Source organism: Daktulosphaira vitifoliae, unplaced genomic scaffold, assembly GCF_025091365.1.
Source record: "Daktulosphaira vitifoliae isolate Bord-2020 unplaced genomic scaffold, ASM2509136v1 Scaffold_3, whole genome shotgun sequence".
Taxonomy (NCBI): Eukaryota; Metazoa; Arthropoda; class Insecta; order Hemiptera; family Phylloxeridae; genus Daktulosphaira; species Daktulosphaira vitifoliae.
The window spans coordinates 37,353,759-37,367,636 of NW_026099574.1; the positions used below are offsets into that span (position 1 = coordinate 37,353,759).

General features: G+C 25.4%; 2 protein-coding genes across 3 annotated transcripts; both read left to right on the top strand.

The window, feature by feature from the left end:
• Nucleotides 1-1,999: 1,999 nt before the first annotated feature.
• On the top strand, nt 2,000-8,249 carry LOC126902144 (uncharacterized). The gene is made up of 9 exons (XM_050679169.1): nt 2,000-2,012; nt 2,078-2,114; nt 3,077-3,117; nt 3,542-3,697; nt 3,852-4,013; nt 5,323-5,484; nt 6,099-6,263; nt 7,059-7,223; nt 8,058-8,249. Exons 1-9 carry the CDS (start codon nt 2,000-2,002, stop codon nt 8,141-8,143), a joined length of 987 nt encoding a protein of 328 aa, XP_050535126.1. The 3' UTR covers nt 8,144-8,249.
• A 1,454-nt stretch (nt 8,250-9,703) lies between these two features.
• On the top strand, nt 9,704-13,487 carry LOC126901539 (uncharacterized). Of its 2 annotated transcripts, none has more exons than XM_050678043.1 (2): nt 9,704-10,626; nt 13,337-13,487. In XM_050678043.1, the coding sequence occupies exons 1-2, from the start codon at nt 10,455-10,457 to the stop codon at nt 13,459-13,461; spliced, it is 297 nt and encodes a 98-aa protein (XP_050534000.1). In that variant the 5' UTR covers nt 9,704-10,454; the 3' UTR covers nt 13,462-13,487. The 2 variants fall into 2 exon arrangements, with proteins under 2 accessions (XP_050534000.1, XP_050533999.1); XM_050678042.1 differs by lacking the exon at nt 13,337-13,487 and adding an exon at nt 11,008-11,228.
• Nucleotides 13,488-13,878: the final 391 nt, after the last annotated feature.

Sequence of the window (13,878 nt, forward strand, 5' to 3'; positions counted from 1 at the left end):
TGAATGAAAAAGGGATTATTAAAAAATATTATTTCTCATAAAAAAATTGTGTTGATCCATACATTTTTCAAAAAATTATAACATTATAAAGTAAAAAATGTAAATTATAAAATCGAGAATTTTCACACAAAAATATCATTCGATAGCCATTTTCACCATGAAGACAAGTTCAGAGGTCAATTTTTTTTTTTTCAAATTAAAGTATATTACGTTAGCTTTAATTTAAGATATATATAAAAGTGTCAGATCTTCCAGAACATTTTCAAAAGTTAAGTTGAAAAAGTTAATTTTTTGTGAAAAAGTTGACTTTTTAAATCCCCCCCTGTGGGCAGATAAAGGGTCAAATTTACAAAAANTTGGCAGGTTAAGTGTCAAATTTACAAAAAATATATATCAAATGATAGGTAAAGACATCAAGCATCTATAAAAAAAAAATTATATTGATATGTTCATTTTTGAAAAAGTTACGGCACATTTTAGTAAAAAAAATTGAAAAAATTTCGAAAATTAGCGATTTTTAAATTTGTAATTTTTTTGGAGNAAATTTCGAAAATTAGAGATTTTTAAATTTGTAATTTTTTTATAGGTTTCCCCCATTTACGGGGAACGAGGGAATTTATTTCAATTTTTAAGGGTAATGTCTTCAACTAGATACGATTTGTGATCTTTTGACGTATTTTCAAAAGAAATCGGTCTAGTGAGAGCTGAGAAAAAGTGGCAACAGACATAAAAAAAAAACTAATAAAAAAAACACATCNTGTTTGTAGGTTTCCCCCATTTACGGGGAACGAGGGAATTTTTTTTCAATTTTTAAGGGTAATGTCTTCGACTAGATACGATTTGTGACTTTTGACGTATCNGTCTTCAACTAGATACGATTTGTGATCTTTTGACGTATTTTCAAAAGAAATCGGTCTAGTGAGAGCTGAGAAAAAGTGGCAACAGACATAAAAAAAAAACTAATAAAAAAAACACATCATAGTAAAACCAATACCTTTTCAGCTTCGCATCAAAGCTAAAAAAAAAAACACATCATAGTAAAATTAATACCTTCTCAGCTTCGCATCAAAGCTAAAATTGAATAAATATTAAAAATTAGCGATTTTTGTTTACCATTTATGGAAAACGAAGAAAATTTTTTCAATTTTTGAGGGTAATGTCTTCGACTAGATATAATTTGTGTTATTTTGATGTATTGTTGAAAGAAATTGGTTCGGTTAGAGCTGAGAAAAAGTGGTAACAGACACAAAAAAAAAAAATTAAATAATACATCATAGAAAAATTAATCTTCTTAGCTTCGTATCGATGATAAAAAGTAGTAAGTATTTCTTTGGAACTTTTAAGTATAATTAATAATTAATTTTAACAAAATTTATCGATTGAATCAAATCCATCAAAACCAATAGTTAAAAAAATGTATNCAAAATTTATCGATTGAATCAAATCCATCAAAACCAATAGTTAAAAAAATGTATTGTACTTTTGATACGTTTTTATTATTATACTCATTATATGAGACGTTTATAAAACGTAACCTATACACTTTTTAATACACGTATATTGGCATTTGAGCTGTGTTCACGTGAAGACACAAGTGCAGTCATAATTAATATTAATCTCATTTTAAAATACAATTTTTTGAATTTTTTATATATTTATTTGTACAAGTTTTATTGACTTGAAATTTTTGCAAAGAAATCATTAATAATATATAGATTTTGAACAAAAAATTCGCTGAACATATAAATGACCAAATTATTTAGAAATTGCCCAAACTAGTTAATAGTTCACTGGTGAAATAACTTGTAAGTAAAAAATGGTAAGAATTTTAAGATATAGTTAGGTATTTGAAAAGTCATGTGAAAATATTATATATTATAATATTATTATTATTAAAATATTTAATAATATTATGAAAAATATAAGAATGCTAATTTCTTTCCAAATTTATGATCTATACATTTAAAAATAAAATCCTATTTGCATAAAAACTAATTTGATGTTCTCATTTGGTAAATTTAATCTTTTAACTAAACAAATAACTAAAGAAACAATAATGTAACTGTTATATTTTTAGAGTTTGCTGAATCAATCGATTTTTGTTTAGTTTTTCAAGATAATAACTTAAATATTTTTTTAATAATCAAAATATTATATATTAGTATAATACAAAATATAACTGCTAATTAAAGATTAAATTTTTGAACTACAAGTATGGAATTATGATAACATTTTATTTGAAATAATTTTTACGTTTTCTATAATTTTGGTGAATAAGTCAGTAGCATTAATATCAGATAACTATAAAAATTATTTAAATCAATTTATACATTATAAAGAGTTTCGAATTAGCATCTAATATTAAACCTAGTGTTGTTTGACAATACACATCAAATGAGTTATAAGGTGGCAAATTTATAGTTTTGATCATTCTAATCTAAATATTACACTGCGTGAAAAAAAAAATTATTATAATAATTTAAAAGCTGATTCTATGAAACACTAAAAAATTATTAGTCATCTATAAATTCAGAAAAATGATATATATAGTTTTATAAAAATATTTTTATGGAACAATCTTGTTTAGTAGTCATACAAAATATGTCAAAAATAACTATTGTACCTCACAGAATTTTTTTGAATACAAAACATAAAAAAAACTCATGAATAGATTTAAGCGTTAATGTAGGAAGCAGTTATCAAATAAAATTAAGTACTAATTATTGTTACATAAATTCTTATATTNTAAAATTAAGTACTAATTATTGTTACATAAATTCTTATATTATTGTATTATGAAATATTGGTGAACTATAAGAAAATTGCATATAACATTTTGAATTTTATAATTTTCATTTTAATTCCATTTATTGCATTATTCTATATAAAAATAACGCATTATCTTAAGACGTTATATTTAAGATTTAAAGTTGAGAAGAGAAAAAACTTGTTTAGTATAGCGCAATGGAATCGAGTCTAATGCATAATACTTATAAATCGAAGCACTAGATATTGCCAACTGACCTATGTAGGTCTCTTTTATAAATAAATTTTTATATGCTGAAAGTAATTTTTCAGTCGTGGCAGTTTTAAATGTGGCATCCTTATTTCGCGAAGGTAAGACTATTTGATATAATAATAGTGTATTCAAGTTTTTATAAAATTAATATTAAAAATAAAAACTGTTCATACATTACAATTTTTTACATAATTTCAGTTAACACCTATCATTGATAAACAAAACTAAAAAACTAACATTATTATACTTAGTATATTACAATTAATTAATTGATTTATATCAAGTATACTCAAATTCTAAGTATACATTTTTCGTAGCAAATTTCATAAATTATATTTTGGTATTTTTCAATTCAGCATTGTGTAATAGGTTGTTGCTTATAGATTTAAATTAGATCGTCTAATTGAACTTTTTATGTTGTATAATTTTTGCATTGACAATAGAAATATAATCGTCATTAGTAACCATATAAAAATAATAATAATTATTATTATAATAATTTAATAAAATATTTTGTAAAAGGCAATTCTGACTTATGTGAAGTTTGTTACAAATCGAAACCGGTAGTATTTTTAAAACCTTGTTTACACCGATTGTGTGCAACATGTGCTTTCAATGCGAGAAATTTATGTAAGGTTTCATCATGCGAAAAATTAATAAAAAATTACGAAAATATTAGTGCGTATTTTACTTAAATTTATCATTTTTAATAAATCCTTCATTTTTTTGTTAAATATCAATTTTTTTTTTTTAGTTAAAGATATAAATTAAAAATATAGATTTATTTTTATGCAAAATTTTTAAACATGGTAATTATATAATATTTTTACAGATGATAACGGTTTATGTTACTCTTGCAAAGAAGAAGCATCTACAGTTACAATAAAATCTTGTTTTCATAAAATTGGCAATACTTGTGCACATTACCAATTAAACACAAAAACAGAAATATGTCCACAATGTAAATTAACAGTTAGTGATTTTTTTAGATTAGGTAATTTTTTTCCTTACTCTATGGACGGGGAATAGTTTATTATTGAAATCTAACCGTGATTAATTTCACCTTCATAAGAAATAAATCAATACTAATCTTTAGATTGTATTTTATTTTTATTGGAAATTTTTTAATTATTCCATTATATTATAATACTATACTCTTATGTTATATACAGAATGATTTTATATCATAACCCACACAATTACTCTCAGTATAAAAATAATTTTGAATATTTTTGTTTTGTAACTTTTAGCTACATAATGTTCTCTAATTATAAGCTAAAAAATACTCTTTAAGTTTGTCCCTAATGCCTTGTAACGTTATCAACTTTATTTTTTCAAATGAGAACACATATTTTGAGTTTAATTAAATGATAGATTTTTTTTATAGTAATTGTCGTTTAAATGATTAATATAACTTAAGACATTTTATAGATATAACACTTAAAAGTTTTGAATTTTTGTATTAAAATACATGTATAATATACGAGGGATTACAATACATGTAGCTATTTTTCTTTTTACTACGTGACTATTCACAGATACAGAGTGTTTATTGCAGTTATGACTTAGTCAACAGATATGATTTTTCGTGAGCCAGTTGGTACATTTATAAATGTTAACTTACAACATAATGTCTTATAAACTAACATATTTTGAAAAATGAGAGTTCATTTAAATTTTTTTTTTATCATTTGTTTTTGATAAAAAATGTTAGCTATTTTTTACTAGTTTTATAAAAAAAAAATAAAAAATTACAGAGAAATCAAACGTTTGTATCAAACGTTATAAGAGTTGTTAGTTTAGACGTCTCCTTCCTTGTATGTACTTACATTTTTTTAAATTTATTTCAGTTATAAGTTCTCTATTAAATAAATATATTACTTTAAAAAATGATTTATATATTTATTTTATTGATTAATTTCAAACTAAAATTTTTAAGAAGATCGATATTTAATAATTTATTGTTTTATATAATACAAACGTACCGTAAAAAAAAAAATTGATTATTCTGACTTTTGTTAGTTCATTATAATTTCAGTTTTTTAAATGAAATTGTATTTTATCATTTCAACATTTTGTTTGAAAATAACAAGGATCCTTCTTTATAATATACATAATTATTGTATAAACATTAATAGTTACAAAGATGATCCATGCATATATTTATAAATCACATTTAAATCTTATTTAATATTATATTTTACTTAAATAACCAATAAAGATGAGATTAAACTTAGCGAGTGGTTGTTTGAGTAGTCGCGTCAACAAATAACTAATTACAAATAAAGCAATATTAATTTTAGAAGAAGTGAAAAATTTTTGCCAAAACTGCAACGATGAACTTTCTGTAAAAAAATTGAAACATTGTAACCATTTTGTTGGACAAAATTGTATAAATAAAAACAAAACTAGTAAGTGTCCAGTAAAAAATTGTAATCAAATTCAAGATCATACTTTGGAAAATGGTAAGCTTTTAAATATTAAATTTACTCAAGTTTACCTCCACTAAAATTTTAAGAAAAAATATTCAAAAATAATTATTACTAAAAGGGATCATCTATTTTTCATATACACATTAAATACCTGACATTAACATCACTATCATAAAACGCTTCAATGAGATTGTAATCATTTCTTTAGCTAGAATTTTATAAAAGTACATAAAAAAACAAAGTACGTGGGTGGCAAGTCTAGATGGGTCAAGATAAAATAATATTTGACAGTGATTAATATCACAATCATAATAAAAAGTTTCGATGCAAAAGGTTAATTTTATAAGATAAAATATCTGGGCTCATAAACATAAACTAATCTAATAATTTATATTAATATAATATAAGTACTTAATTTAAGACTTTTAAATATGCTTTGAGTTCAATTTCATCAACAAACAGACCCATACAATCCCCATAATTTTATTATAATTCTTAGACTATGTATGTTGGATTCTATAATTTTTAAAAATGAAATTCAATGGTGAACTAGAACTTATCTGTAATTTAACCGTTGTTTTACATTAGCCATACGATTATTATTATTTTTACATAAAATATAATTGTAAATTAATATTTTACATTAGACAGTGAACAAACATGCTGTATTTGTCGATTAGAAAAAACATTGAGTGTAACATTAAGTCCTTGTTATCATAAAATATGTAATGATTGTGCTAACGAGCTATCACTAAAAAATGGTACTAAATGTCCTATATGCAGAGAACCAATATTACGTTATAAAAATATAGGTAATTATTTAAAAAAATATCTTTTATATTTACAAAATTACAATAACTTTGGTTTTAAAATTAATACTACATTATTAATTTAAAATTAAAAAATATTAAATTCAAATTGCAATCAATCATGGATAATCATCCAAATTAGAAAGAACAATGTAAGTCCGATTTTAATGAATTTTAACAATATCTGGACAATAAGGCAAATGAAATGTGGGAAGACACTAATTTTCCTAAAAACTATTGAGTTTTTCATTAAAAAAAAAAAATCAGTTTCAAAAACTACAATAATTAGTAGTTACACTCCTAATATTTTAGGAATTTAATAAAATACAAATATGAGAAAATATAATAGCGATTCAGAAATTTTTATAAAAATAGATTCTCTTTTAAAAAATCAAAAAGGTAAATTCAATGATTATGGAATTATAAATTATGTAGAAGATCACCAGAGTTTAATGATATATCCAATCCATAATTAGCGTAGACTAATGAATTATAGGACTAATATATGTAGAAACAACAAATTAAGCCAAAATTTTAGAAATAATGTTTATAAGAACTATAACAATAAAAGTTATAGAGGACATTTGTATAGATTTAACAATATGAATAGGTATTTTTAATATTATAATCATGCGTTAACTACAATTTCTGACGAAAATCAACTAATCATAAAAGAATAAAAATCAATGTAATTTAGAGCGATATACTGTTTATATCGTTAAAGATATTTAAGTATTATTATATTAACTAAATAAATATGATTTTAGAGTTTACTTTAACCTTATATATAACATTTAGAGTTAATAGAAAGATGTGCATGCAAAGAAGAACTTCGACACGTTGTACTAAAACCTTGCCTTCACAGAATAGGTATAATCTGTGCTGATTATATTAGTAATAAAAGTGAATATTATCCAAAGTGTCCAATATGCCGCATAAAAATTGAAGAATTCTGTATCGATGGTTTGTACTTATTATAAAATATAAAGTGTTTAAAAATGGCCCATGCAATACCATAATGAATTTAAAATATACTATAATTTTTCTTTCCAAAAGTTTACAGTATTCTAGCATATAAAGTTTAACAAAAAAATGGCGCTATTTTAGTAATTAGGAGAATGTTAAAAATCTTTCCCCTTAAAGTTGCAACAGATTCGTTTTTTAATTAGAAACGTATATGTTTAACATACGTATAAACATGAAAATGATCCAACTGATTCAGTCGCATCATTAGATGTCTTAGCACTTGAGTCATGACGAAAATGAAATTACAACATAATTTTAATTGTATCAAAAGTCATAAGAACTGCTAGTTAGATCTGATACATCTTGTATGATTACATTTAAAAAATAGAAGCTGACATTATTTTAAGATGCTTAGAGAGGGTTTAAGGCCAAATTTCTATTTGAACTTAGAATACTAATAACTTCTGAAAACAAAAAATTATTGTATGTTTTATACTTGAAACCATATTAAAGGAGTCACCTTATATATGTTATTATAATTATTAAGTAAATCAAAATAATATATATGTTAGAATGATTAATGATTTTAATACAAAATAAGATAAAGTAACCCAAATTTAGTTCATTATTTTTTAATTGCAAAATGTTGATTTCATACAATTACAAATAAAAATAGAAAATAATGTCTTTTCGAAATGAGTTGTGTTTACAATATAAAATTTCACTAAAACTTAACATATAAAGAGAAACTCTGTTCAATTATAATATAGTCTTTAGGATAATTTACAATATAACGATTATATATATATATATATATATATATATTTTTAGATCCACACATAAGTAATGCATTAAATCCATCAAATTTAAGGCGTATGAAAAATGTGACATCACATTACTTGGGTATATACAATTAATTAGGTGTGCATAGGTTTGATGATTAGTAAAATAAAGAAGCTGTTTTAACCAGAAAAAAATTATAAAGGTTTCTTTTTAACAATGTTTATTGTAATATCAATAATTTTTATTATAATTATAAACATGTATTATAATAATTATAATTATTATGATATTTATGAATATACATTTTTATAAAATATTTATATTTTCAGTGTTTATTTAAAAAATAATAGAGTAATCCTAATATTATTTTCTATGAAAGTGTAATTTATTTAATTAAGAATTACGGTATCACTCCCTTATATAAGTTTGTAACATTTAAGCAACAAATTCAATAACAACAAATTACATAGAAGTTATTAATACTTCTTTTAAAATGATTTATTACATATTTAAATTATTACATATATTGATTTTTAATATTTTAAAAATAATAAATGCAAAATATCATTTTTCACCTATTTATTGATATATTTAGGTTGATTTTTTGATAGTTTATATTAAAAAAAAGTTGAATTTGCTAACATATCTTTAATGTCAACTTCAATTTTTACGTTGTTAAATAGAAAATTTTAGGAGAATAAAATAATAATATTGTTAAGATTAATATGTAGTTTATATAATTACTATTTACTATAAATTTATCAGAAATTTCACTATATTTTTGCCTTTTTATTGCAATAGATCACTTAAATAAAAATAATTTTAATAATTTCTAGGTAATTTCTTATAATAATATCTTATAGAAATCCCTTATTATTATTCTTGTTTATTACGTGAGTTTTTAAGAATTAAAGCATGCAAATAAATATTTGCACTTACTTTTATTTCCTTTCGTAGTTGACTTAGTTAATCTTATGGTGATTTCTTCATTCAGTGTTAACAATCATTTATAGTGTCTTGGGTTTATTTCGATTAATTAATCTCTGTGTGTATATTAAATTTTGAAAACATTCTCTACAATGAGACCCGCGTCTGTAATGATTTATTACCTTTTTTTATATATTTTTTTAAGCTCTTTTTATATTATACTATATTTTTATTAATAATATTTTCAATGAATTCCCTATAATCGATATCAATATTTTTTAAATTTACTCTGAACTTTTCAAAATATAATTATAAAAATATGTCTATCTATATTCGGGTGTTCCTTATTTATAGGAGAGAAAATTTTTTATAAATATTTTTCATTTCTCACCTCCCCCTCCCAATTGGTTCATTATTACAAAAAAGTAATTTGAGTAAAATTTGGCCATGATTAATCAACCCCTTCAGGTACCCCCAAGGGGGTGAAAATTGATAACAAGTCGTTTTCTGAGTTATTTTTGCTTATTGATAGAAAATTATTGCACTAATTGTAAAAATGGACAGAATTTAAATTGTAGCTATTAACATTTTTAATAAAAAGTATTCTTTTAACATTTTTCTCAAGTCTATTATTTTCCAAGAAAAATGATATAGAAGTCATTAATTTATTTTTTCTGTAAAATTGGTGTTTTATTTGTATTAATATATTTTAGAAAAACGGTTGATAATATGCCCTGGTTTACTTGTAAAATGATTGAGCGATCAAATTTAACGATAAAATGTATAGAAATGGCTAGGGGCGGTATCATTGTACTGGATCATGCCTTTTAAGGTGGAAATGTACACGTAATGAACGCTGCGCAACCACATAACTATCGTTATTTTTGTAAAAAGATATTATGGCAAACGCGCGTTGTTTACAGCTTCACTGTTACATTATTATTATATGGCATGTTACTTTTACATGAAAAGTATTCATCAAATGTTTTTATCTGAAATTAATATCGAGAAAAGCTAATTTTAAAATCGGCCGTTTAACAAGTTGACTGGTATGAGCATTAAATTAACTCACATTTACATTGAGTAACAAAAATCTTGCCAGTCAACTTGTTAAGTGCTCTACACTGTATTATAGCATCATCATCAAAAATAAACCTCAGAGAATCTAGTAAAATATTTTTAATTGGTAACATGTCGAATTAAATTGTTGGCAGCAAGCTACCTTCTATAAGACAAGTTTTAAGTGTACTTTTTTTTAACGTACGAAATGTAAAATTAAATGTTCATGATAGTGCAAAATTAGTTGTTCGTGAAATTGTTATATTCTGGGAAAAAGCGCGTATTCCAGTTAGAGAAGAATATCACTTAACCGCAAAAGTTGAATCATTGTATAATGAATGGCGAAACCTACAAAAACATGCCACTAGAAAATTAGCTGCTAATAAAAAAAAAGAAGAAGAATTTGTAAATAAGTTGGATGATATTTTTGATATAGCACATGCTAATGCTCTTAATTTAATGAAAATAGAAAGCGACAAAAAGTTTTTAATTGCTCAAAGGACAAAAGAAAGATCTGGTTGTATGCTGGGAACAGATAGAAAACATCAAAAACTTGAAGAACGAATTGAAAAAAGGTCTACAAATTTTGCCGAAAGAAGAAATAGAGCTTATGATGAAATGAAATCTTCAGGTAAATTTTTTATGTATTAATTATTAATGAAACAAAAACATCAATTAAAATTCAAATTTATCATAAGTAAGTAATGCGAACTTATGACAATTATAATAAATAATTGAAACATAAAGTTTTTAATTAATAAATTTAATTTAATTTAAGATGTATTATTAACATTGAATAAATACCATACCTTAATTCCGAAAGTGACATATAGACTTAATATTTTTTTTTTATTTTATATTTCATTATTTTTATTACTTTATTCACGAATAATATAATTCTACCGATGCATAATAATTTATTATTAAAAAGAAACGTTTATTAAAAAAACATACTATTTTATAACGTTATAAAATAAAAATGTTTTCCTTGATATGATCACTTTTATTTTAGTTTATTGTTCCAAAATTGATTCATCTTTGTCAGATTCCTCAAACTCTGATGACCTGTCAGAATTACAAAATCCTTGTCTTCCTAGTACATCGAACACCCAAGAAAAAATTTTACCTGATTCTGATGAAAAAAAAAAGAGCTAGGAAAGAAATAATGTCTAAGCGTTTAGCGGCTGTACTTGACAAGTGTAAAGTTGTAACGTGACAAAAGTATCTATTTATTTTTTTATTTATTTGTATATATATATATATTTGTGTTGAGCCGAATGCGGACTGCGACGGCGTTTGTCAGTTAAATAATCACGATAAGGTGTTAGGATTTGTTTATGCGCGTGCGAGATAGTCAGCTGTGTACTACTTCAGACCGGTTTNGAGATAGTCAGCTGTGTACTACTTCGGACCGGTTCATGGACGGCATTTGTGTGTACATTCACCCCGCTCCTTTCCAATCTTGAACGTCATTTGCACTGCTCACCGCATACATTGTCTCCTTATGATTTAAATTGTTCTTAATAATTTCCGGCACTGGGTATTTAGTTTTTTTTTGACCCCTACTCTAAAGCCTAGCCGTGTTGTCGCCAACGGACCGCCGGGTCAAACGCCGGACGTTTTGTCGGGGAATAGCCATAGTCGGAACTGGTCGTACTATTTCCCGTCCGTAGCGGTAGATTTAATTGTGTACGCTGCAACTTTTGTGTTTCTTATAATATAATTTTGTTTTTCTCGCGAGTNGTTTCTTATAATATAATTTTGTTTTTCTCGTGAGCGCCCGCTATGTAAAAATGTAATTTTTGTTTATCACGGCGTCGGTTAAACCTGCCTCCTGTTTCTTTAGCCCTTCGGAGCGGGTAATGTATAATGTTTATTTAATGTTTTTGAGCCAGTTTTTTTTTTAGTGCGCCGTGCCATAAGCACGTGTGGCGAATTTTTTTATATAGTTTTTTTTGTGTAGGTGCCCCTATATTTTTTTTATTTAGGTCCCGCAACATGGCAGGCGTGTACAAGACCACCTGTCATGTTATATCCATATTTTTTTGTGATTTTTTTAATAGGTTTTATAATATACTTTATGGGTGATATGTATATATTATTGGTACAATGGGGTAACGTAGTGCATTTTATTCCGGGGTGTCCCAACGTCTTGCAAGCTAAGTCTAACTGCCTAAAACTAGTCGCTTACTTGGGACGTATACCCGCCGTGCTTAACGGCAATGCTGCGATTAATAGCCGGCGGGTACCCGAAGGCGTTCATCGTATTCTCTAACAATAAAAGTGTAGGTGTAACTAGTATTTTTTTTTCTTTCTTTGTCCCCTTTAATTTGTAGACGAGGTTTTTTGACCATTCGGTTTTTTGCCTCGTGTTAATTTAATTTTTTTTTGTTTTTTTTTTTTCTTAATAAAGTCCCCTTAATTTAACTTAACCATCAAATTTTTCTTTTTTTTCGTGTTCCATCTTCAATGGACTCAATGTATTTTTTTTTTCTCCTTTCAAAAATCAACTCCCCTAGTTTATAAGGTACGGGCAACGGCCTTGTATAAGGTCATCCCTCATTGATATGGTTATGTGACAACTGTCAAGAGGTTTTGGTGTACATCTACTATCAACGACTCAANGAGGTTTTGGTGTACATCTACTATCAACGACTCAACGGACATCAACTTTAATATTTATTAATTATATATTTTTTCTAATTGTTTTAATATACAAAAGTTCATTTTTTTTAAATCCTACTGTGGTCCGACAATACACTGTCACGCCCAGTAGGTTGGCGACCCTTTTCTTATAATTTTGTAAAACGCCATGAAAGTTACAAATTTTTCGTTGCGGCCAATTAGTTTGATTTTCTTATATTTGTAACCTTTCAAAGTGGCGACAGAGATTGCGTTCACATACTAACAGCAGTTTTAGATACTATTTCCGTCGATCCAAGTGTGTATGTTATTAACAAAACGTCAATAAAATCTGCTAGAAAAAAATTTCGTAAATATATTTTTCAAGATTTAAAGTGCAAAGTTGATCATTTAAACACAAAATCATTAATACTCCACTGGGATTCTAAATTACTACCAGATATAACTGGAACATCTAAAGTTGATCGACTTCCTATAATTATTATAGCACACAATGTTAGTCAATTGCTCGGAGTTCCTCAGATAGATCCAGGTACAGGAATTGAAATAACTTCTGCTATTTATGAAACTTTAGAGGAATAGTCTATTTTAAATAAAATCGTTACTTCTGTATTTGACACAACTGCGAGCAATACTAGCCGATTAAATGGCGCATGCCACCTCCTAAAACAAAAATTTGATAGATATTTTATTCTTAGCATGTAGGCACCATGTTTACGAAATAGTTTTGCAAGGCATATTTACTGAAGTAAAATTAGCAACAAGTACAGAACCTGAAATTACCTTGTTTAAAAATTTAAAAAAAAAAATGACCAAATATTGATAAAAATTCTTATTTAATTTGGACTACTGATGAACATGTAAAAAATATTTTAATGGGAATTGCTGATGAGATGATACANTACTGATGAACATGTAAAAAATATTTTAATGGGAATTGCTGATGAGATGATACAATTTTGTAAAATTAAACTCGAAGAAGAACTACCTAGAGATGATTATAAAGAATTTCTCGAACTAATAATAATATTTTTAGGTGGTGTGCCACCTAAAGATATACACTTTAAAACACCAGGTGCTTGTCATCTCGCACGTTGGATAGCCAAATCATTGTATCGTTTAAAACTATTTTTATTCCTACATCAGTTTAAAATTACTCAACGCGAAGATAAATGTTTAAAACGAATCTGCTGTTTTATTATAAAGTGTTACGTAGAATCGTGGTTTTTATGTTCAAATG

What these genes read in the sequence shown, in the direction of transcription:
- LOC126902144 (XM_050679169.1), top strand. An exon ending in AAAAAATTACGAAAATATTA is followed by an intron (nt 3,698 to 3,851) that starts GTGCGTATTTTA and finishes ATATTTTTACAG; the next exon opens with ATGATAACGGTTTATGTTAC. An exon ending in TGAAGAATTCTGTATCGATG is followed by an intron (nt 7,224 to 8,057) that starts GTTTGTACTTAT and finishes ATATATTTTTAG; the next exon opens with ATCCACACATAAGTAATGCA.
- LOC126901539 (XM_050678042.1), top strand. Translation starts at nt 10,455, where the DNA reads ATGAAAATAGAAAGCGACAAAAAGTTTTTAATTGCTCAAAGGACAAAA. An exon ending in TGATGAAATGAAATCTTCAG is followed by an intron (nt 10,627 to 11,007) that starts GTAAATTTTTTA and finishes CTTTTATTTTAG; the next exon opens with TTTATTGTTCCAAAATTGAT.